This window comes from Balaenoptera musculus, chromosome 6 (genome assembly GCF_009873245.2).
Source record: "Balaenoptera musculus isolate JJ_BM4_2016_0621 chromosome 6, mBalMus1.pri.v3, whole genome shotgun sequence".
NCBI lineage: Eukaryota > Metazoa > Chordata > Mammalia > Artiodactyla > Balaenopteridae > Balaenoptera > Balaenoptera musculus.
In genome coordinates, this window is record NC_045790.1 from 94,863,044 (window position 1) to 94,889,150 (window position 26,107).

General features: G+C 45.3%; 1 protein-coding gene across 3 annotated transcripts in view; it reads right to left on the bottom strand.

The window, feature by feature from the left end:
- Positions 1–25,670, bottom strand: part of SUSD1 (sushi domain containing 1) — a 142,351-nt gene extending 116,681 nt beyond the window's left edge. For 2 of the 3 annotated variants that reach the window (XR_005020433.1, XM_036856665.1), the window contains exons 1-3: positions 24,525–25,669; positions 13,224–13,337; positions 10,403–10,558 (exon numbers count right to left, since the gene is read on the bottom strand). Coding sequence is in view for 2 of the 3 variants with exons in the window: in XM_036856665.1 (XP_036712560.1) it covers positions 10,403–10,558; positions 13,224–13,337; positions 24,525–24,630 (376 nt within the window). In the remaining variant the exon portion in view is untranslated. Of the gene's footprint in view, positions 1–10,402; positions 10,559–13,223; positions 13,338–24,524 lie in introns of all 3 variants that reach the window. The other variant, XM_036856666.1, reaches the window with a different exon arrangement.
- Between the last annotated feature and the right edge of the window lie 437 nt (positions 25,671–26,107).

Genomic DNA, 26,107 nt, shown 5'->3' on the forward strand with positions numbered 1-26,107 from the left:
TAGAAACTCCATCAGAGCCACACACACACACACCAATTTCATTTAGAGAAAGAAAAGTACCTTAAGTAAAAGGGGACTTTTTCCAGGACATTTGCAAGAACCATTGGGGGGCAGAGGACAGGGGGGCATCGTGAATGAAGAAGCCGGTTGTTCCCAGACTCTGGGATTTTCAAAGCCCAGTCACTTGGAAGGACTGATATAAGGTGGCCAATATTCTATTTTGCCAGTGAAGCCTTTTTTTTTAAAAAACTAGCACTATGATTTCATTTAAAAAAAGAATATTTTAACAACCCCCCCCCCCCCCAAAAAAGGAAGAATATAATCTCAAACCCTTTTAAATTGTTTTAGTGTGATTTTATTAAAATCCACTACAATTCTTTATATTGGTTTGTTTGTTTTTTGGTTTGGACTAAGAAACACCTCATCGCTTCCTGATTGTTGTCTGGGAACCAGTAATTCATTCAGTTGCTGGAGGAGACCCAAGTTACCAATTTCTGATCAACCTACATCTTTAGGGCAGCAACTTTGGGAACTCTGTGGGAGATCAGCTCCAGAGATAGCTGTCAACAATTCCTCTCCTTGCTTTCCTTGCATGCTTCTGTCTTCTTCCCGGCCCCATCAAGAATGCAATCCATTTCCCCTCCCCTTGAGCTGGTCTTGAGACTTGCTTTGGCCAATAGAACTCGGCGGAAGTAACACAGTGCCTGCTCTGGACCCAGCCTGAGAAGACGGCTGGTAGCTTCCTTTTTCCCTCATTATTTATTTATTTACTTACTTACTTTTAAGATTTTTTTTTTTATGTGGACCACTTTTAAAGTCTTTATTGAATTTGTTGCAATATCGCTTCTGTTTTATGTTTTGGTATTTTGGGCGTGAGGCATGTGGGATCTTAGCTTCCTGACCAGGGATTGAACCTGCACCCCCTACATTGGAAGGCAAAGTCTTAATCACTGGACCATCAGGGAAGTCCCCCTCTTTCCCTCTTTTAGAATCCAGTGTCCATGATGAAGAAAATCCGTGCTTGGGAGAGAGTGCACTCAGAGAGGCCCTAAAGATGAGATGACATGTGAAGACAGAGGCCACATGGAGGAGAACTAAAGTGGCCTGGTGAACAGCCAGCATCAAGGCCAGAGCCATGTGTGAGAGAGGCCGTCTTTTTTTGCCTGTACCGGGCGGCATGCTGGATCTTAGTTCCCCGACCAGGGATCGAACCCTTGCCCCCTGCAGGGGAAGCGCAGAGTCTTAACCACTGGGCTGCCAGGGAAGACCTGAGAGAGGCCTTCTTTCATCTGCCAGCGCAGCCCAGCCTCGCCCAGCCACCAGCTGACTATGTCTACACATTACAAAACCACCGAGCCATGGAATTGTGACAAATTATAAATTGTTGTTTTAAACCGCTAAATTTGGGGTAGTGGTGAGGTGGGAGGAGTGGGGTTATGCAGTAAGAAATAACCAAGACACTCTTGACATACGAAGAGACTGTGAAGCCCAAACAAGGTTAAGAGGATACTGTATTAATGAAAAAGAGGGGAGGTTCTGAGAAAACACTGAAGTCTTGGAAATTAAAAACAAAATATGAATGCCAAAAATAAAAACTCAATGGAGGCATTGAATAATAGGTTGGTCACTGCTAGACAATAAATTCACAAATTTCAACCTGAGGAGTTCTCCAAAAAACATAGAAATATTAATTATATAAGATAGAAACTATGGGACAAAAAAATGATATGAGGACAGACCCAAAATATTCAATATCTATTTAAAAGGAATTACAGAAGAGAATGGAGTAATCAAGAGAAAAATCTCTCAGCTTATGTATTCAAATCCAAATAGCCTTTTAAGGTGACAGGCATGAATGTTGAAAAATGAGTCATTCTGAATCTCATGGAAAAAGAGAAAAATCTATCAACCTCCTGAGAGAAAGGAATGGTAATTTATGAGGAAAAGAGAACCAATCTGACCCAGGACTTCTTGTCTGAAACACTAAATGCTAGATAGCACTGGAGTAATATTTACAGAGTTCTAAGGAAAAGAGAGCAAAACATCGTGCTATATTTAAGCAAAGGAATGACATTTTAGAACATGAGTGATCTCAAGAACTACACTACTGACATTTCCTTTCTGAAAAAGATTTTGAGAAAATACTCGAGCCAGTGAAAAACATCAGAATAAATAATGTCAAGAAAGGGGAAGACATCATAAAACACAACAAAGAGTGGTAAGAAATGAAACCAGTAAAACAAACAATTGTTGATAACAGAATCATGGAGGTTTGGGTAATTGTTAAGAAAGGATTCTTAAAAGTAATATAAAATAAAATCAATCTCAATCTAGTACAAACTTTAGAAATGATCTCAACACTGCAGGATCTAACATGTGTTCCTAGATTGGACCCATCATTTTAGCTTATCAAGATTTTTTTATTCCACTGAGGAATTTGTAAAATGCGTTTATGTATATACCTTTTAACACAGAAGCCATATTCCAGCCTGCCCACCTGCCTCAGACTCCTCAAAGATAGTGAGTGGGAAAAATGAATTTTTCAGTAGACTGCTAAAAATAAGGGGTCCAAGTATTGTAAGGCAAAGATGCAGTGGTATGGAAAAGACTTGGAGTTTCTAGATACTGATTAGCTCCGTATGAGTCACTATAGGTATTAATCAGTTTGCTTTGTGTACAAATCATTCAACAGCCTAATAACAATAATTGTTATAATGATTGTTAATAACAATAACTCCTGCATGTCATCTTGCACATGCCAAGCACTGTTCTAAACACTTCATTATTTATTACTGATTATTTTCCATCTTATTTAATCCTCACAATAACTCTGGGAGGTTGATGCTTGCTATTATTATCCCCATTTTACAGACGAAGTAACTGAAGCATAGAATGGTTAACTGGACTGAAGTCACACAGGCTAAGCAATGCAAAAGCCAGGATCAGAAGCCAGACATCTGGCTTCTCAGACCTTATTCTTAACTACTATGCCACACCTTTTCTCCGTTTACAGTCTAATTGTACCATCATCCAATCAACAATTCTCTATCTTGTCCACAGAGATTGTCAAAGATATCAATTGCCTTAAGGATGTCTAGATGTATCTACCCTGTATCACTGAGATGAGTATGACACGATTTTGACTTTTAATCCCCTGCTACCTCCTAATGCTCACAAACCAGCCCTTTTCTAAACTTCTAGAGGGACTTCCCTGGTGGTCCAGTGGTGAAGAATCCACCTTCCAATGCAGAGGACGCGGGTTCGATCCCTGGTCGGGGAACTAGGATCCCACATGCCGCGGGGCAACTAAGCCCATGTGCCACAACTACTGAGCTCACATGCCTCAGCGAGAGAGCCTGTGTGCCGCAAACTACAGAGCCCACGCGCTATGGGCCACAGTTGTGAACCTGCGGGCCACAACTAGAGAAGAGAAAACCCGCACACCGCAACTGGAGAGAAGCCTGCGCACTGCAACAAAAGATCCCAAATGCCTCAACAAAGATCCTGCCTGCCGCAACTAAGACCTGACACAGCCAAAAATAAATTAAATAAATAAATAAACTTCTAGAATCTTGGCTGGATAAATATGTTAAATTCATCAGAACAGCTTCTCCACGTAGTGGTAGATTCCATGGGGTGTCCAAGGTTACAACATGTTTGCTTGTGAAGAAAAAAATGTTCTGAGCAACCTTATTAACATACTTAACTAATCAAGGGAGAAAATTCCCTATGGCCCATTCTATATATAGGATTATTTAATTTTACCCACAGCCAGAACAACTCCTTGGTAGAAAGTAGCAAAACCGAGCAGGACACTCTGACCTCGTGCCAGGGCCCTGGTGTTCTATATTTAAAGTCTTTTCATGGATTTGAACGTCAAACAGACCCAGGTTTGAGAACTGATTCTGCTACTTACTAGTTGTACTAATACCTGTTCCTTGACCTTTCCAAATCACTTCTGTAAAATGAAGTTAATTATAGTAGGTCTTTTTGCAGAGATTAAATAAAACATGTGGAAAGCACTTAGCACAGTGCCTGGCTGAACTTTGATCCTCAATACATGTTAGCTAATAAATGAGTGGACCTCGCCTCTCTACTGACTCAGTTCTCCCTGGAGCACAAGCCACTCCTTCATAACCCTGACCCTGACCATGAGCAATGAGCATGCACATGCATACACTCACTGTCACGGGATTCTTGGCTGGAATCAGGGGAGTGGCCACATGGCTTGTTGCACTAGATCTAAATGCTCTAAGACAGAGGCCACCTTCCCTCCTCAAATGCCAAGTTCAGCTCAGAAACCTACATCTTAAGAAGCCACATTAGAGGAACACAAACACCCATTTAAAATCAGAACTGTTAAATTCATATCATTTATTGATATTATCCAGTGTTGGCAAGGATGTGAAGAAATGAAGACCTTCATGAAATGATTAGTGAGAGAGTATTGGTATGAACTTTCTGGAATACAGTCTGGCACTATGTATCAAAATGTAAAATGTGTAGGTATCCCTTTGACATAGAAATTATTTTTCGGAATTTATAAAAAGGAGATAATTACTTGTAAGAATGTAAGTACAAAAATGTTCATTAGAGCATTTCTTGTAATGGCAAAAAACAGAAAAACAATCACAATAGGGGAAAAAATAATGAGTTAAGTAACATGGTACAGCCATGTAATAAATTCCATTCAGGGACTTCCCTGGTGGCTCAGTGCTTAAGAATCCGCCTGCCAATGCAGGGGACACGGGTTCTATCCCTGGTCCTGGAAGATCCCACATGCCGCGGAGCAACTAAGCCCGTGCGCCACAACTACTGAGCCTGCACTCTAGAGCCCGCGAGCCACAACTACTGAGCCCACGTGCTGCAACTACTGAAGCCAACGTGCCTAGAGCCCATGCTCTGCAACAAGAGAAGCCACCGCAATCAGAAGCCCACGCACTGAAACAAAGAGTAGCCCCTGCTCACCACAACTAGAGAAAGCCCGCGCACAGCAATGAAGACGCAACACAGCCAAAAAAAAAAAAAACGAGTTGTTGACTCTGGGTTAATATTAGGTAATTTTTTTTTCTTTCTCCTTTATATGTGTCCATAATTGCTTGACTTTTCTACATAAGTATTTTTTTAATAAATGGACAAAATAAAGCTATATTCCTTCTCTGGGGGAAAATAATGACTTATTCTTCTGTCTCCTTTTGGCAAGAACAATTTTGGATCATTATAATCAGAAGTAAATGATGGAAAGTGCGGAGGAGGGATAAATTAGGAGTTTGGGATTATCATATATACACTACTGCATATAAAATAGATAACCAGCAAGGACTTACTGTACAGCACAGGGAACTATACTCAATATTTTGTAATAACCTATAAGGGAAAAGAATATATATATATAAAGTTATATATACACACATATATATATAACTGAATCACTTTGCTGTACACCTGAAACTAACACAACATTGTAAATCAACTATACTTCAATTTTAAAAAAAAGAAGTAAATGACCCATTCACCCAGACTCTCTTCCAGAGCTTCATCCTAGGGTAACAGCTCCATCCTTTTTTGACACATAACTTTTGCAAAAGCAGTAGCTGAATAAGTGGAAAACCATTTTCAAACCATATTCTTGGGGACTTCCCTGGTGGTCCAGGGGGTAAGACACCGGGTTCCCAATGCAGGGGTCCCAGGTTCGATCCCTGGTCGGTAGATCCCACATGCCGCAGCTAAAGATGCCACGTGCCGTGCAACTAAGACCTGGCACAGCCAAAATAAATAAATAAATATTTTTTTTAAAAAAAACCATATTCATGCTCAGAGATGCGTTGGCCATGAGCAAAGAGCCTGAACTTAAAGGGCTAAGCATTTCCTTCACAATCTTGCTAATATTGATAGTTTGCTTAGGAAAGCCTACTTTACAGATAGTTCAAAAATAAACTTAAGCCCAGCTCCTGTCCCTATTACTCCTCCCAAAACTTTAATAGAGTAAAAAAGAACCCTGTGTTTATATTTTACTATACTCGACAGGGCCTTTGGAAAGAACCTGGGTTATCTATATCCTGGGGCTTGAGCAAGTAAGAGGCAAGAGTAAAGGGTGGGAGATGTTAACCTGTAGGGGGAGCTCAGGCATGGCCCCATCACTCCCCAAGAGTGACAATGGTGCCTTAGTCAAGGCCTCTGGCATTTGGGGGGGATGGAGCTTTGTTTTAACCATCTTTTGATTGAGAATCTTTGGCCTCTCCTTCCAAGGCACTGGGGCAGTAGCAGGGGTCTGAGGCCATCACCCACCACAGTTGGAGACCTAAGCAGGAGGCAGGGGGTTCCACAGGGAGTAAGGCAAGGAGCTAGTGGCTATGAGCACTGCTCTGGGCAGTGGCAAGCAACACGTCCCCAGTGTGATTTTTCCCTTGGATTTATCCTTCCTTGCTTCTTCTTTCTTCCAGAGTGGTAAAACATGACTCTAGGAATAAATCCAGCTAAAACAAAGGACGGGGATTTGGGCAGCAAAGTTCTGTTGGAGGCAGCACTGGGAGAAATCTCAGGATGGCTGCAAGGCTAGTGAGCGCAGCCCACGTCGAGCAAGCAGCATCTCGATGGGGCTGAGCATTTGTGTCTGAGACCACAGCAGGCTGCTCCGGGACCCGAAACAACAGGGCACCTGAGAAGCTTGTGGGCAAAGGCTCACATGGAAAACAAGGCTCCTGACCTGGGAGAGACACCAACAGACTACACTGGTCTCAGTTGTGGTAGTGATTTACGTGTAGGAATGAAGGTGTTTACTTCACCATGGGCAGACCTATGGGATACAGGTTTGGGGCAGCAGGTTCCAGGAAATGACGAATGGCAAAGCAAAGCATTCACTCCCTCCAGGTTCTTTCCCCCACACACACACCCAACCCCCATTTTCCTCATTTCTCAGCCAAAGCTGAAGTGCTGTTACATTTCTCTAGAAGAAATGGCATTAGGCCCTTATACTGCAGGAAGTGAGCTTATGAAAAAGAATGTTGCTGTTGTCAATAGAGTCAAGATGGATTCCCAAGAGCTGAGGAATTCAAAGGCACAGAAAGAGTATTTTGCAGTTTTCAGCAGACCCTGAACACTGGGGTCTACGCCTATTTGGCACACACACCAGGGCCATGCCTATTTGGAGTCATGCTGGTGGGGAGATGACAGCCCTGAGCCTTATTTTCACATCAGTCTCATATCTCTCCGCTCACTCTTTTTTTTTTAATTTATTTATTTGGGCTGCACCGGGTCTTAGTTGCGGCATGCAGGATCTTAATTGCGGTGTGCGGGCTTCTCAGTTGCAGCATGCATGTGGGATCTAGTTCCCCGACCAGGGACCGAACCAGGGCCCCCTGCATTGGGAGCACGGATTCCAACCCACTGGACCACCAGGGAAGTCCGTCTCCACTTACTCTTGACCCACTCAAGTCAAAAGGCAGGGAAAAGGCAAGAGTAAAGTGTGGGAGATGATAAACTGCAGGAGGAACCCAGGCATGGCCCCATCACTCCCAAAGAGGGACAATGGCACCTTTGTCAAGGCCTCTGGCATTTTGGAATGCCCTCACACCACAAGTACCACAGAGCTTCTTCCTCTGGATTATGGCTCATAGCAAAGTTTCCATGATTGCCAGGAGTCATTCCGGGGGCAGCCTGGGGGCCAGAATATCTGCAGGTTCTCCAGCACTAGAACCCCTGCAACTCATTCCTCATCTATACGCAGTGACATCCAGAGGCCTACTGCAACAAGCACCTGAACTTGACTTGAATTCTGCAGAGTACAATAAACACCAGGTTCCAGGATTTCTCAGAATTCAAGAACTAGGATTCACAATCTTCTGGTTCCAGGCAAGCACTGGATAACTGCTGATACCCCAAAACTTGCTAAGCTTCTGCCCCACCTAAAGACACTGATGGGCTTCCCTGGTGGTGCAGTGGTTGAGAATCTGCCTGTCAGTGCAGGGGACACGGGTTCGAGCCCTGGTCTGGGAAGATCCCACATGCCGCGGAGCAACTAGGCCCGTGAGCCACAACTACTGAGCCTGCGCGTCTGGAGCCTGTGCTCTGCAACAAAAGAGGCCACGATAGTGACAGGCCTGCGCACCGTGATGAAGAGTGGCCCCCGCTTGCCACAACTAGAGAAAGCCCTCACACAGAGACGAAGACCCAATACAGCCAAAAATAAATAAATAATTAATTAAAAGAGAGTGAGGAAAACTTACCTCTTCATACTCTTAAAATAAATAAATAAATAAATAAAGACACTGATGTTTCTGTGGCAACTGTGATTATGGAAGAAACTCAGTGTCATCAGGAAAAGTCATCAATCAGCTTTTACAAAGTGATAAATGGGGACCTCAAAAAAAAAAAAGGTCATGGGAATAACTGCCAATGGATATGGGACTTCTTTTTGGTGTTGAGATGTTCTAAAATTAGATAGTGGAGATTATTGCACAACTTTGTGAATTATACCGAAAACAACTGAATTGTACCCTTCAAAAGGGTAGATTTTATGGTTTGTGAACTATATCTCAATTTTTTTTTTTTAAAGGGGAAGGTCACTAAATAATTACAAGGAGTAGAATAAATAGAAGCAGAGCCTAGATCAGGATTTTATTCCAGGAAGATTGGTTCTTCCTAGGCTGACATCTATTTGGATCTTGCATAAAATATTTCTTTCTTCTTCTTCTTCTTCTTCCTACCTTTTTAAAAACAGAAAGCATTCTTGGAAACTATACTGATATATACAGTTATAAAAGTTTTTCCTGTCAAACTCCCACAGCCTTGAAAACACAATTTCAGGTATCACGTCCTCCAATCTCTCACCCACTTCCAACGTAAGTGCCCCCACAGATTCTGGATTCTGGAAAGCACCCTTTGCTTACCTATGACTAACACTTTATACGAAATTAGCTGTCTGCCGTCACCTCCCACTAGCATAGCCTTGGCACATAGGAAATGCATGAAAAATGTAAATATATTGAATGAACTGAACACCAGATCATCGTCTTGTAAGGGTTGTTCTGGTTTTTTTTTAATATTTATTTCTTTATTTGGCCGCACCAGGTCTTAGTTGTGGCACACGGGATCTCCGTTGCCCTGAGCAGGATCTTCCTTGCGGCATGTGGGCTCTTAACTGCAGCATGCGGGATCTAGTTCCCTGACCGGGAATCGAACCGGGCCCCCTGAGCTGGGAGCACAGAGTGTTAACCGCTGGACCACCAGTCCCGAGGTTTTTTTTTTTTAATTAGTATCATTTTTTTTTTTAAGGCACCTAATTTAATTCTGCAACACTGCACTTCTACAATCATGTAACAAGTAATTTGCTACCTAAAACAACAAGATATTGTAAAATGTTTTCTTTGAGGGAATGTGTTCATTCATGCCAAGAACAAATCAAATGTTCCCTTTGAGGGATTTTTACCTTGGTACAGGTCAAGAGGGAGAATGAATCAGAGCATCAAAACCTGTGGTTCCTGGTGGGTACAAAGATAAAAAATGCTCTCCTCTCTTTTTTTCTCCCCCAAACCTTTAAATATCACAAAGCTTTTAAGGACAGTCATTAAGACTATGCAAAGCCATCTTAGAACCAGGAGTTTTTTCCTGCCTTTCCTCTTCATTACTGTTCAAAGATTTTCTTAGAAAACCTAAGAGCTATATTATCATGACGGGCTGTAAACAGAGTTCAGATAATACAGGAGCTACTGAAAATTAGGAGGGTTTTGCCCACCCCTTGTATTTGACCAACATATGCCCAAAATCTGACCTTCAAAGCTACTTAGGTCCTAAAAACTCGACTTATTCACTCCTCACTCAACTTATTCCTCCAGGAGACAAGCCCACATCTCTAACAGGTTCAGCATGCTGCTGCATCACAGGGCCCACCCCCTGGGCAGTGTGCACAGAGCTGGCGGGTACCAGAGTCACTTCAAGGAAACTGCAGATGGCACACCAACTCGGAGAGCTCCCCCTTGTTGTTTGTTATAAAACTTTTCAAACACACAGAACAAGAAAAAGAATATTACAGTCTCCCCTAGTCCCACCCCTACCCCCAAGATTCAACAATCGTTCACATTTTGCCATTTAAAGTACCTTACAGATAAAATAACACTAGATACTTCATAATAACACCCCTAGGTACTTCAGCATGCAGCTCCCAAAATAAGAATATTATCCTAAATACCCCAGTACAGTTATTCCCTCTAACAAAGGGAACAATAATTCCCTAATACTAACTAATACTTAGTCCGAGTCCAAATTTCCCTCATAGACAAAGGAGAGTCCCTCCCTTAAATCACACTGTGTCCTGTCCCCACCCTCGCCCTCTTCCACATCCCAGGTACCAGGCACCGTCCTGCCATCACCATGTTGCCATCACTGCAGCCCCCTTCCCGAGTACCTGTGCAAAAGGTGCCGTCATTGGGGATGAACGTCTTGTTGTTGTTTGTGGCTCGATATCCTTCTAGGCAAATGCAATAAAAGCCTCCGAGTGTATTGTGACAAGATGTGTGGTTCCCACAGACCACAGTGGCTCCGAACTGGCACTCGTTTTTATCTGTTGATACATTGAGACAACGCACAGAAAGGGCTGTCAATCCATAGCACGATCAACCACCCAGACTGTTCTCCTGTGTTATGGACTTGAGAATCAATATTCTGTGACAACAGCAGAAAGATCTATTTCCCCAGCCTCTTCTCCTCTCACTATGCTTCTCAGACTGCAGGACACGGGCCCCTCGTAGTCTCGCACCAGGTGTATTACAAAACCACAAGAGAAACCCAACATCTCAATCTGATAGTCCATCTTATTTGAAGCTTGGGAGAAGGGAATGCTTTTTGAACTTCTCCACACTTAAAAAGATCTTGTCATAGGCCTGGGGAGACAAATCCAACAGAATCCCACTTTTCCAGCCCAACCATTCTCTTGCTTTTTTTTTTTTAACGAAAACCAGAGTAGGATGATTTTACATCCAATGATTAACTGGAAAATTTGTTACTTCTGAGTTACCAGGAGACACAATGGAATTAGTGCTCAAGCCTCATCCAGGGGCAGGGCTAATATTGAGGCAGGAGCAGCTCCTGCTAACCGTCAGCGATCCATATAAATAATGTAAATCACCCAGTGAGGAGGGGCTGGAACATGGGATGCTTGATGAGACCACAGAACCTGCCCCGAGCATTTCTAATTCAACAATTTGACATCAATGTAAAATGAAAGTAAACCTCCCTCCCATCTCTGTCCTCCAGCCCAGGGGTCAGCAAACTTTTTCTGTCGAAGGCCAGTCATAGGTCTCCAATTGCAACTGCTCATCCATACTTTGGAGCACAAAAGCAGTCCCAGACAATCGGTAAACAAATTAGCAATGAAAAACAGGCGGCAGTTGAAGTCTGGCCCCCAAGCTCCAGTTTGCTGACTCTGCCCTAGCCTCTACCATCAGAGGAAACTCCTGTGACCAATTTCTTTTGCATCCTTTGAGAGCTGATCTAACCAGCTAGTTTTTTGGCGGGGGGGGATAACATCAACTTATGAACTGGAGTTTTCTTGTCTGTTATTTAGTGTTTTATTCCACTACTGGTTCCCTCAAAGCAGTTCAGTCACCTCCCACAATTGCACTCCATTCTTGCTAACTCAAGAGCCAACCCCCCTGCCCCCCGCCAGCCCCACTCAAAATCTGGTGGGGGGTTTTTTTTTCATTTTTCTTATATTATCTTTTTTAAAATTTAATTAAACCTGGAACACTATTCATCATTAAAACCGTCTGTGGTAAGATCTGCATGAGAGCTCAGACTAGCAGAACAGACCCTCAAGGCATTGCCAGGCCAAGTGTCCAATCAGTCCAGCTTACTGAGCAGGGCACGGGGGTTTCAGATACATGTCCACCTGTGCATAAGATGGAATATTCCTGTCCTTTGCTATTGTTTCTGAGGCATATCTCCCCTGCAGACTTCATCAGAAGGGACATCTGTGTTTGTATGGGATTCTAGAATTCTTAGGTCCCTAGACGTAATACCATGTTATAGCACCTCTGGCACACCTATGATCTTACCTGTAACCTACGGCATGGTCTCATCAGGCCAAGTACTGGGATATGCAGTGTCTAGTGTTTGGGAGCAAGTACCACATAAATTAATAAAGCCCCCTCCACCCATTCAGAGAAGTTTCTATTGTTCAGAAGTCAAAGAATAATCAAGATTGCAGTGAGCTTTCATGAAAGGAGGACTTCAGTAGGGGAGGGAGTAGAAAAGGCTTGTCCGTGCTCCCCAATCCCAAATTCATTTCCAAGCACCTGCTTGTAAGCAGTGGGGGAAGAATCTTATGGGCAGAATTCTAAAGAGAGAAGGGTCAAGAAGGCCCAACTCCAGCCTGCAGGAACGGGCAATGGTGTGTGATTGTGAAAATGTGTACCTGTGAAGTAGAAGATGACTTTTTTAACTCAGGACTTAATTGCCATTTTTCTTTAGGGAGGAAAGACAAAACAAAACAAAAACAAAGATACCACAACAAGGCCGTATATACTGTCAATCCACAGCTACAAGGCAAAACTATCCATATTTTTACTGCAGGTAACATGGTTGCTGGGAGGAAACTGTGATTATCTTAACATTCACTACTACAAAGTTACTATGAAACTCTCCCTCTCTCTGAATGGGGTTTGAACCTGGGTATTGTCTGACTCTCATGGCATGGTGAATGCTATGAGACAAAAAATTATCCCAGATGTTTCTAGCCTAAAGGTATCTGTATTTCTTTAAGTCATCCAAGACCCTAAAGGGTCACAACTACAAAAAATTTGGAGGATGGATTCTGGTAGACATGAGACTCAAAGCAACAGTATTTCACCAATCAGCCAAAAAGTTGGCAACTGTGTTTTGTTTTTCCCCATGGTACTAAATAGTTTCCTATCAAAACAACTAGAGAAATTAAAAAATGCAATACTCACTCGAGTTAAGTTAAACAGATTTCAAATCTGTGTTAGGTCAGAGAGTTTCCAGAGATTCAAGTTCAATGACCTCTAACATGAGGGATAATTCCTTGGAAACGCTAGAGAAAGGATACATCTCAACACTAAAACAAAGACTTATTATAATTGACAAAACTTCTTGTAATAAAAACACATGAACAAAATAATGTTTTCCTCCCAAGGACATCAACTCTTTAACTCTAGAGAATCTTGTTTCTTGACTCAACTTTTCAACTTAACCCAGGATTCAGAACTTACCAATACACTGAGTCCTCCCATTGCCCACAAATCCGTATTTGCAAACACACATCTTCTTCCCTCCTCTTTGCAAGCAGGTAGCATGTTCATGGCAAGTGGCACAGACATCTAAAGCTGAATCATAAATTATATATATCAGGAAAAGAACATTTCAATCACCTACTCTAGGTGAGTCACATTTTGGGTAACAAACAGTTAAAATGGAGAACCAAAATTTGAATACCAAAATTATGAAGGGTAGACCTTATCCCATCCTTAGAAACCTGCAATGGCTACCCATTGCCCATGGAGTAAAGTGCAAATCCCTCTACCTGGCAATCAATGCTCTTATCCGTCTAACCCCAGACTAACTCCTGCAGCCTCACTGCTCCCAAACCCAAATACACACAGTGTTCTCCAGGCAAGAGGCCAACTACTCTTTTCCATACATACATGCTAGCCACTGTCTTTTGTCATGTCATAGTCACGATGTTCCCTTCGTCTAGAAGCCTATCTTTCCTTCTCTGTCCAACTAGCACCTATTCTTATTTCAAGACCCAGTTTAATCATCACACTCTCCCTGAGGTCTTCCACATTCCTCCATTCTTGAGGAAAATTAAATCTTCCTCTGTGCTCCCCTAACACTTGTACATTTCCATATCAACCATATTAATTTCTCAGTATATTCTATTCCACCTCTGTCTTCCCAGCTTGCTATTATGAACAAGCTTCTCAAGGACAGGGATTATGTCATTTGCCCATACATCATTATGGCATGGTATAAACATTCAGTGTATTTTTATTGACCAACTGGATAAAGGAAACTGCAGTCCTACTGCCTACAACTTAAAAAGCAAATGGAAGGGAGAAGAACTCATCTATTGCCCTATCCATTTTCCTTTTAGGGAAACAGTGGTGAATGTGTTTAAAATGTCAGTGAGATAACAGCCAGCTCCCAGCAGGATGACCAGATCCCAATTATTTAGATAAGCAGCAAAAATGTTTGGGGTTAAAATTCCTGAAACATTCAAATCTACCAGATGGTGATACATGGCCCAAGATCAAACAAGAATTTCTACCCGAGGCTATGTGGGATACTGTGTTGCACTCCCAGTGTCTGTAATATCAGGAGTGGCCTAGTAAGGAGAACATATCAGCATGGAATTTCATCTTAGTCTTGGCCCCATTACCACCCAGGTAATAAAGACTTAGCTCTCCGGCCGCTCTAGGCATGAAACCAACTGAGAAAGGGATATATATAAAATCTCTTAACCACGCTTGCTTTTTTTTTTTTAAACAAAATATAACACAAAAATGAGACAAGCCATGCTTATCACTAATACTAAATTAACCATAGGATATTTACAAAATTTATTATATCCCAGACCATAAAGAAAAATGCAACAAGTTTCAAAAAAGTAGAAATTATAGAGGTCATACTGACTACCATGTAATAATGTAATAAAACTACAAAATAAAACATAAGACTTGCATTCCCAAAAGAAAACCTACTTGGAAACTACAGAACACTCTCCTAAATAATTCTTGGGGCAAAGAGGATATCAACATTGAAATGTTTAACACCGGACATAAAAGCTTATCTACACCAGAAAATCTGAGTTTGACATGTTTTTATATTTTAAAAGAGAGAAAGAAAAGCAGGTAGCTGGGGGGATGGGGGAAACTAAAATTTTAATACAAGAAGCTTGAAAAAAAGGAAAAAACAAAATAGGGGTTTATGAGGGGGGTGGTTAGGACTCAGTAAAGATTAAAAAGATGTTAAAGAATTAGAAAATATATTCAAATTCATTGGAAAAACAAAAAACTTTTGCCAAAGTCAGTGCATCATAAAGACCAGTAGTCAAAACTCAAGACCAGTGAAGGAAAAAAGGGTATATACAAACATACAACATTAGGAATAAGAAAGAGCTTGTAACAAAAAATACATAACAATTTCTTTTAAATTACAAATTAAAGACTTCCAGTTAAACACAGCAGATTTAATACACTTGCAACCCTCACCCAAAAATTTAAAAATGAAATCAAGGACCAGAAAGGTACAAACCCTGGGAGAGAAGATGACAGCAGACAAGGATGTTGACAATATTTCAGAAGATGAAAGAGATGGACATATGGGAACTGCCTGAGAGGAAGAAGTAAAAGCCAAGGAAGGAAGGAAGGAAGGAAGGGAGGGAGGGAGGGAGGGGAAATTAAAATAAAATTTAAAACGTAAATAAAAGCCAACTTGAAAGGCTCAGGAATGGAGTCACTTAGCACCCCAGAAGGCAAGCATAAAGGGTAGGGGCTGAGAGTTAAGGAACAAGTTGAAAATATGGAGGAGTAGTTAGATGCTCAGATCCCCTAACTCACCCTGGCATAAGATGGAGTTTTACAACCTGGAGAAAACAGACCAGGAAGGCTCCTGATTATAGGGGCAACAGACAGAGCTGAAGGGAGAATGGGTCCCCATACTAAATGTCCACCAATATGGGGTAAATCTATTTAACCATTTTAACATTTTAATACACAACATTTTAAAACAGTACCATAAGGACACTGTCAATCCATAATCACATGCAACCAAAATCCTGGAAATACCTTCTAAATAATGGGTCCTGGGTCACCTCCACAAACCCAGCTGTGGTCAACCATATAATGATGAACACTCACCCCAGCGTGTGTGGGTAGTACAATAATAGATATAAACACTAAACTTTTTTTTTTGAAGTATAGTTGATTTACAGTATTATGTTAGTTTCAGGTGTACAGCAAAGTGATTCGGTTATACATATATATGTATGTATCTGTATTGTTTTTTTCTATTGATACAAACACTATACTAATGAAATAAACAATAAAATGATGTTTGATTTTTTTCCTATATGGAATATTTATCTTTATAAAGATGGCAGCATTTTTATATCCATCCAGTTCCAGAAACTTACATTAGATAGAAAATGATTACTTAATGTAACTGTTGAGAGAATCTAATAAACACGAAATACTAAGAAGCAAAGTAGTACCACCCACAGGCTCTGATCTTGTTAAAGCACAGGCTCTGATTGAGTTGGTCTGGGGTGAGACCCTATATTTTGCATTTCTAACAAGCTGCCATGTGGACTACATTTTGAGTAGCAGGGATTCAAGGGCCCCTGAAGTCCTTTCCCTCTAATGTTCTGACACTTCATTCTTAGGGTACCTGTTTTAATGATCCATTAGGAATAATTTAGCATAAGTGTAGCCCCAAGGACAGTACCTGTCATGTTTGGCTCAATAAATGTTTGTTTCCCATACTGGCGAAAAAGACAAGATGTGTGCCAGTCTACCAAAGGCTTCCCAGACCACCCGCAGAAGAGAAAGTGGTTTCCAGAGGTAGAGGGACCTCAGCTGAAGCTTCCTGTTCAGCCATGACTAGCCCAGTCTGCAGGGCCTAGTAGGGAGGTCCTCTGAGTTCTAATTGCTTGAGGGACAAAGTTGTCTTCTGGGAAAAAAAAAGTGGGTGGGTAGGAAGCACAACCTCAATACAAGGAAAAGGGGCTTCCCTGGTGGCGCAGTGGTTGAGAATCTGCCTGATAATGCAGGGCACACGGGTTCGTGCCCTGGTCCGGGAAGATCCCACATGCTGCGGAGCAACTAGGCCCGTGAGCCCCAACTACTGAGCCTGTGCGTCTAGAGCTTGTGCTCCGCAACAAGAGAGGCCGCGACAGTGAGAGGCCCGTGCACCGCGATGTAGAGTGGCCCCCGCTTGCCACAACTAGAGAAAGCCCTTGCACAGAAACGAAGACCCAACACAGCCAAAAATAAATAAATAAATAAATAATAAATTAAAAAAAAAAAATGCAAGGAAAGGCAGGGGCTGGGGTGGGGTTGGGGGCTGCTTCTGACCACGCAATAGTGTCCATTGGTCCAAAGCTCAGTTAAGAATCACTGGAGGGCTTCCCTGGTGGCGCAGTGGTTGAGAGTCTGCCTGCCGATGCAGGGGACATGGGTTCGAGCCCTGGTCTGGGAAGATCCCACATGCCGTGGAGCAACTAAGCCCGTGCGCCACAACTACTGAGCCTGCGCGTCTGGAGCTGTGCTCCGCAACGAGAGGCCGCGACAGTGAGAGGCCCGCGCACCGCGATGAAGAGTGGCCCCCGCTCGCCACAACTGGAGAAAGCCCTCACACAGAAACGAAGAACCAACACAGCCAAAAATAAATAAATAAATAAATAAATAAATAAAGACTCGCTGGAGAAGAGCATAAATGTATACAACTAGTCTACAAAGCAATTTTGCAACAATGTTAAATTTTGCAGACATTGATTACATATTTATTCCTTTCTAGTTTATAGTTTTTTACTGCTACATAATGAATTACTCCAAAACTTAGCAACTTAAAACGACAATAAACATCTGTTGTCTCTCTCTCTCTCTCTCTCTCTCTCTCTCTCTCTCTCACACACACACACACACACACACACACACACAAACACACAGACTCACTGGAGACAGAGTAACCAATTCAACCCAGTTTTAATACTGAAAGTCCCCTGTCCCAGGAAACCCCTCAGTTCGGTGCAAACCAAGACAGCTGATCATCCTACTTCGAGATCTTGTTAAAACAGAATCCCCAGACAGTTTGATTCAGTAGGTGTGGGTGGGGCCTGGAAATCTGCATTTCTAAGAAGCTCCCAGATGCACCACAGTACCAGCAACACTGAAAGTCTCCCTCAATCTCAAGGACTTGCATCAGAATCCTGGGGGAAGAAAAGGTAATACCGAAGACATCTTTCACCAAGTCTAGACTGAGGCACGGCATAGCTATGGGACCAACATGACAGAGAGAATAACCCAATGGGGAAGAATTTTCCAGGCCTGTGTCAAGACCACTGTGCCTTCCTTATAACCTGGGGGTGGGAACTGTGTCAGGCAGCAGCTTCACATCCATGTCAAGGATGACTTGACTTCTGTCTTCAGCAGATTCTGCTCAGGAGAGCAGAGAGATAGCTGCCACACAGTAACTGAGGGGACTACTACAGGGGCGAGGGATCCCCCTCTTCCCCTTGCCCTAGGGATGCCTAGAATTACTGGCAGAGAAACAGGAGAGTGCGGACTCCAAAAATCTAGGAGGAAAAGCCTGACAAGTACTCTTTGTTACTATTATTGTGTCCCCCAGCTGAGGGTTGCCACCCTAGATTCACTTCCCTTCTCTACCCTGTAGTGACTAAGCCAGCTAAAACCACATCCAACAATGAGAGGACCAGATAGGTTTTGGTGTCTCAACCTCGGTTGGAGTCTTCTCTCTTGCTCCCTAATTATGTGATCGGAGGCAAATGAAACTGTCAGAGCTCTGGTTTTAATCTGTAAGACGGAGATCGTGTTGCGAAGATTAAATGAGAAATATAAATGCTGTATGAGCTCAAAGCACTAGACAAAGAGCTAATTTACATGAACATTTATGTCTCTTTCCATAGATATTGTTATTGTTGTTAGAAGCAAGTCATGCATGATGCAGTGCCTGGTAGGAGACACACTGGTTCAGAGCAGGGTTGAGAGAGAGAGATCACTTGGGCTACAATCCTAGCTTGGCCACTTGCTAGCTGGGTAATCCTTGATAATCTCTGTGCCTCAGTTTCCTGTAAATCTGTAATATGAGGATGATAATAAACCTACCTCATATGGTTGTTTTGAGGATTAAAGAGTAAATGAGTTAATACGCACAAAGCAATTAGAATGTGAGACATTATTAATACAACCACTCAACAACTCTTTGTTAATGAGTAAATGAAGGTACTGACAGCTAGCCAGCTCCCAATTATACTAATGAAGAGAGTGATGGAGAGCTGCATTGATGCAAAAACCCAAAGCAACATCGCTGTGTGGACAGATGCCCCACTATGCATGGGGCTGATATTCTGGGAACCATAATACCTTCATTTCCATGATCACTCCCTGCTTCCTCCACATCCTCCCAGCCTTCTGGGTCATACCTGACTCAGAAGTTGGAAATTCAGCTTCCTCACCCTTTCAGCCCTGCCCCCACCCCGCACACCACGTAAACCTCGACATCCGTCCGGATGGAGTGGAGGCTGCCAGCCTGAGACTGCTCCTCTCGCTCTGCATTTCAATACTCAAGCAACAAGTTACATGCACTCTTGAAATAACAGCAGCTGAACTGTGAGAAAACAGTGAAGAGATTTTGTCCACTGTCAAGGGAAGAAGGAAGTGTTAAAAGCACAAATAGAGTGCTTGAATTCAAATCTTAATCTCATCCCAGGCCATTCACGGTCAGACCAAACAAGCCCACTGCACAACCTTCCTGAGATCCTGTCTCTCAAACTCGTGGAGACATGTGGAAACAGATCCAATGACCTGAGGAAATAAGCAAAGGGGCACAAAGCTCAGGAAGAGAAAGTATTCCCAAGTCTTCTGCAATACTATGGAAAATTGCATTGCTTGTAAGAGACGGCATCGAATTCCAGAGACAGAAGGAACCTGAGAGACCTCCTCTCCAACATCCCTCACAGAAAAGAACAAAAACAAAAACATAGCCTGTGCTTTAAAAATCCACCAAAGGACTTCCCTGGTGGTCCAGTGGTAAAGAACCCGCCTTCCAATGCAGGGGACGCGGGTTCCATCCCTGGTCGGGGAACTAAGATCCCACATGCAGTGGGGCAACTAAGCCTGTGCCACAACTACTGAGCCTGCACGCCACAACTAGAGAGAAGCCCACGCGCCACAACGAGGAGCCTGCACCACAACGAAAGATCCCGCATGCCGCAACTGACACGATGTATCCACAAAGAAAATAAATAAATATATATAAAATATTTTTAAAATAAAATAAAAATCTGCCAAGACAGAGAGCACTCTACTCTTTCAAGCAGTATAATCCTTGTGGGGCAGTGGGACCCATCATCCAGCCCCCTTCTCCTCCCCAACCCAGGGCTGCCATCCCCCATCAGGAACCCAGAACCTTTCCTTGTGTAAAACGGTTATCAGCCCGCAGCTGCTTTTGCTCTTTTGCCCTCTTCTGACCATTTTCCTGTTTGACCAAGACCAACTTGCAGAGGGGGTCCCACACCTGGCCTCCAGACTAGGAACCAACCCATGCCGAGTAGCCCAGTGTCCATGCTTTTGAGCTCTGAGCAAAGCAGCCACACCCTAGGTTTATGTCCTGAATGTCACACGTGAACAGGCTGCCTCACATCCTCGAGCAAGCTGAATACCTGTTTCTTTAAGATCCATGCAATTCAACCCCCCTGTCTCCTCTGCAGAGCTAAGGCCAATAGGCCTCTTGCCACCTTTGGCTGCAGAGACCTAGGAGCCCATTTTAGGATTTGACCAGAAGCTGAGGATGTGCCCAGGGCCAAGTCCTTGGAGGGGGAACACAGGCCATGGCGGGGATCGTCTTCACTGGCTCTAATCCTGCTCCAGTACTTTGAGCAACTGTAAGTCACTCCAAAACCACGCACCCGCTCCGTTTCCCCTATTTCCTCCTCTTCCTCACTCTGAACAGGGAGTACGCTGCTGTGATTCATGATGACGGAGTGAAGACCAAGCCTGCAGAACGCACGATTCAGGAAGTCAGGTGCACTTTACACAGTAACAACTTCCCCAACCCTCTCCACCATCGCTCCCCAAGCCTCTCAAGGCCTCTGCCCGCCCTCTGCCCACAGTCTGGCCTTCCCAAACCCCAGCCACTCCCAGACTCAGAGCAATGCCAGGAAAAGTTTAAGAAACAGGACTGACTGGTTCCAGCCCTCCTGGCCCATTCCTAACCTCTCTGTTCCCCTAGGGCTTGGCACCGTGCCCGCCCACCAACACCCTCCTGCTCTACCAACTATCACTTCACACTTCCCTCACACTCAGGCCACCTGACTTTGGCTCCTCCACTCTCTCCTCCCTGAAAACGTCTTGGATAACAATTAAATGTAATTCAGCAATGTTACCGTGAGAGACTGAATATACAAATGGACAACCCCAGACCACACATAAAAATAGAACTCTGACCCACAATCTGCAGCCATCGGTCTAGGAAGTCAAACCACAACCTCTGTAGCAATAAGTCCTAAGTGGTCAGGATTTAATCAATATTGGACAGCTTCCATAATTTTTGCCCACGCTTCAAACTTAGGACCAATCAGAGAAAGCCAAATACACTCCCCTAACCAATCACACGAGATACCTGCTGTCAGAGAGAAGCTATCTCCAGCTTCCTCATGGCAACATCCTCCAACCAACCCAGGCATACCTGAAACCTTCCTTTCTGTTCCACTGTAAAGTTTTTACACTCCCCGGCCTGCCTGTGAGTCTCTGACAAATGTAAATGATGATCGCTGACTCTTTTGCTAGAGCAAGCTCTGAATGAACAGCCTTTGCCTGTTCTCATTTGAGTGGTCTTCGTTTACTTCCATACCAGATTCCTAATACAAGCCACAGTCCCTACTCACAAGGAGCTCTTAGTCTAGTAAACAATTACATTGCAATATGGTGTAAGTGTATAGAGCAAGGGTACCTTATAAATATGTATGTATATAAGTAAGTGTGTAGTGGCCCATGTAATTCGGTACAGAGGGGCTTCCAGGAGGGAGGACAATTGGGCTGCTTTTGAAAAATGAACAGCACTAAGTAGCTAGCTGTGGGGGAAGGGAAGAGTTGTTCTCCATTCTTTCCCTTCCCTCCCCTCTCCCTATCGAACTTTCCCACTTGTAGACCAACTTTGCTTTTTGACCTGCTCCAATAAATATCTCCTTTATTTTTCCATTTTCAGTTTCTCCCTCTACCCAATAATTCCCCTCATTCGTGCCAGAGTCTGCTTTACCACTGCCCCCAGCAAAAAAATTTCTTGCACTGACCTGGCCAGCCCAACTGAATGCTATCTTCTCTTTCCTTCTATCTTCTTTAAAGAATACCTACTCTGCAGCCAAAGGCCTGCACTCACTTGAGCCCTCTGCATCTGGCTCTCACCTTCACTGCTCTGCTAGCTCTGGCTTCCACTGACAGAGTCACCACATCCAAAGCCTGGTTCTCAGTCTCCACTCACTTGGCTCCCCTTCCCCTGGTTTCCTTGATGCTCTACTAGCCCGGTCTTCCTCCGATCTATGTGGCCACTGCTCTTTCTCCTCCATGTGCATCTACCATCTGAACTTAGTCTTTCCAGGAATCTGTCCTTGGTCCTCTTACTCTTATCAACCTCAAGGCTTCAAGTGACCATCGAGTCTCCATCATTTGCACACACTTACTGTCCACAGTCTCAACTCCCTGCTGGTTTCATCTCTCCAAAAGAGAGGATTCAGGATCTCCAAAACAACTAGGCATCTTTCTTCCAAAATCTTTTTTTCTCCTCCCATAGACCCACATACCTAAGTCACCCAGTCCTAAACCCTTAGTGTTCCATCTTCCCTCTTCTGTTCCCTTGCACCTTAACATCTGTCATTAAGTCTTTCCAGTTCCCTTTCCACCTTATCACCTACATGCAGTCCTCATCTCCCGCTGTCATGACTGTGGGGCCAGTCTTCTGGCCTCAGAACTTCTAGAACAGATATTACAACTTCCTCAATGGCTCTAAGCATCCAGTCAGTTCCCACATTGACCACTGCAAGGAAACCTGCCCTTAATCAAACCAGGTTCTACATGGTTGTAAATGATGGGAAAATGCCTGCGTAAGGAGAGGAGGCTCAACCAGGCAACCCCGGCTTCCATTTCCCAAAATTCACCCCACAGCCATTAAGCAGTTGCAGATGGATGGCCTTAGCTAGTTACTTTGTTCAACCATCTCAGGCCAGCAAGCCAATGGGACCCCAGTGGACAGTTTCCTAGGCTACAGTCTTAACACAAAGATTCTGAAATAGGCTCCAAGCATCTGCAAGCTTTTATGCACACTGCCGTGGGAGACCAAGTTAGAGAAGGAAGCTAGAAAGCCCACCAGAGCATCTGATGTATTAAAATGGCCACTCCAGAAGGTTCGGCTGTCAAGAAAAACACCGTCCAGTGATGGTAAAAGTCCCAAGGTAAAGAGAATTGAGGGGAACAGGAGTCTGAGCCACAAAGTCCCCTCATACCTCCTTACATAGAATTTGCCATCCACTACAGGAGTGTTTCATTTTATGAGGGAAGCTGGAAGCTTTTCTTATACCAGTTTTTATATCACTCCCTGTACTAAAAGCTGCAGTGATTTCCAATGGCTACTCACTGCCCAGGAACAACTAAGTCTAAATGCCTTGGTCTGCCAATCACAACACTCTGCCTTCTGGTTAAATCCAATCTGCTTTTCTGCCCCTATTTCCCACGCACCTCCTACACACCAGTCAAACTGAAACACAGCCCCCATGCTTTCGTGCCTTCGTGTGGTTCCTCACCTTGTCCCCTCCACCTGGAATTCATTCATTCTACACATATTTGTGGAGAGCTAACCGTGCCCTCTGCTATGAGTTGGGATGCCTTTTCCTCCTCTTCCCATATCCAAATATTACCAATCGTTGTTGGCCCAGTTCAAAGGTCACCTCATCCATGAGGCCACCAGATTCCCTTGGTCAGAAATGGTCTTTCCCTCCTCTGACCATCCACCTCTTCAGAGCACTGATGGCGTTCTGCCTTTATTACAGTTATTTGAGTAAATGCCACCTCCCCTCCATGTCTGAATCCTCTGCGTAACTCGTACCACGTTCAACACCGCGTTCTGCAAGGGGAATAAAAACTACTCCAACTGCCTAGAAATGGCTTATTTGCTTGTCTGTCTTCTGCAGAATATGAGCTCAGTGAGGACCAGCACAGGACCTCACATCCTTCACAGGGAAACTATTCAAGGACCATTCATCTGTTGAATGAATGGCTTAATGATTGCTTTATTCCCATAAACTTCCTTACACTTCTTCCTCACCGTATTAGCATCTGGTTCTTCATCAAAGGGAAAAAATTAAAAGGTAGAAAGACAACTGCTCCGGGTCAAGAATTCGTCGCGGAAAAGCCACAGCCGGGCCGGAAGCGTGACAGTGCAGGCGGAACGCCCTTCCACGCCCTCGCGCGCCGGGCGCGGCTCTCCTGGGGGGCCCCCCTCGCTCGCGCCCGGTACCCACTCGCGCCAGGTCCCCCGGGGGCGCGGGCAGGGCCGCTGCGCACTTGTCTTCCGCAGCCCCGGACCGGGCCGGAGGCGGGGAAGCCCGCCCGGGAGGCCCTCCCGCTTCTCGGAGCCCCGCCCTCCGATCCCCCACCTGCGCCCTGCTACCGGGCTCCGCGCCAGCCCGGCCCAGGGGCGGGGGAGCGTCCGGGGCGCGCCCGGCGTCGTCCGGGCCGCCGCTCCCCGCTCCCGCGCCGCGCCTGCTCCCCGCCTGCACTCACCGTCCGCGCCCGGCGCCCGGGGCACGCCGAGGGCCAGGCTGAGCAGCGGCAGGAGCGGCAGCAGGCGCCCAGGCGGGAAGCCGGCGCCCCGGGGCCCTCGGGCCATGCCGCCGCCGCCGCCGCCGCCTCCCTCCCGGCGCGCCCGCGACTCCTCCTGCGGCCCCAAGGCGCCGAGATAAGGCGGCGGGCGCCCCGGGGAGGGGGCCGGGCGGGCCGCTTCCGGCGCCAAGCTAGAGAGCTGAGGGCTCCGCGGGGTCCCGGGGAGCGGCGGCGGCGGCGGCGGCGCGCGGGCCCTTCCTCCCCGCCAGGCCCGCGCGCCGCGGCAGACGCTCGTTCAGCCACTCGCGGCTTCACCTGGCCGTGCCACCTGCTGCGCGCCGGGCACGCGGGGGGCCCGGGGACACGCTGCGGGTCCGGCTTAGTGACACAGCTGAACGTAGAGTCCCGGACTGTGCCAGAAGGAAACGTCTCCCGTGCTCTAAGCGTGTGGAACGATCGCGGGATCCAAGGCGGTCGGGAGCTCAGGGAGGCACCCCCGGGGTGGCAAAGGAAGAGGGGTGAGGGGCAGAAGGAGCGGGGATCTTCCAGGAGCTGAAAGCGAGCCGGGTGAGGTGGCTGGAGCTCCAAGGGCGAGAAGCCGCCGGCCCAGGCCACCTAGGGGCGACAGGCTAGACCAGGCGACAAGACCGTCTGGGGCGCGAGAGCTGGCAGGACTTCCTCCTGCTCCGACGACACTCAGCTTGGGGCGTCAGGGAGGCTTCAGGAAGAAGTAAGCGAAGACCTGAGAGTGAGAAGAGCGCGGGAGAGGAATCTAAGCGGTGAGAGGCGTGGGCAAAGAGACAGACTAGAGTGTATTCTAGCAATGGCGAGCAGGACCGCCTCAGATTGGAACGGAAGGCTGGAGAGCGGCAGTGAGCTGCGGAAATAAGGAAGACTTCATAAACCAAGTCAAGGAGGTTGCTCAGAAGCTGTCACGGGGTTTTCAGCAGCGCGACCTCATCAGGAAAGGCTCCCAGGGTCGGCTCTGTGGGATTGGGATTGGGTCTGAGGAGGCAGGGAGACTGCCTGCAGCTGCTTCAGGGTTCCAGACAAGAGAGGACACGTCCAGGAGCAGGGCATTGACAATGAGTGTGGAGAGAAGTGGCAAATGACAGTGGTATTGGGTGGAATCCACTGGATTTTATGGCCAGTGGACTGTGGTGGACAAGGAAAGAGAAATTACAGATGTCACCGAAACTTTTGGTTTGGGCAACTGGGTTGATGGCGGCAGGAGTCACTGAGACAGAAACACAAAGGGAATTGTGGCAAGTTAGGGTAGAGAGGCTGCAGGGGGAGAAAAAATAAGTTCCAGGTTGAAGGCTTTCAGCTCGGGATGTCTGTAGGGCTCCCCAAGAGCAGAGCCCCCCCACTCCTTCACCCATATCCTCACTTGCTTTCTCTCTGTGCCTTGAGCCCACTCTAACCCTAACCACCCATGCACACGCCCATATAAGGGCTCAACTTGTTGTGCAGCCTTAAAAAGAAGTCGTTAAAAATACACTTCCTAGGCCCTTTTGCAGCAGGCTTTCTTGCTAATTATTTTT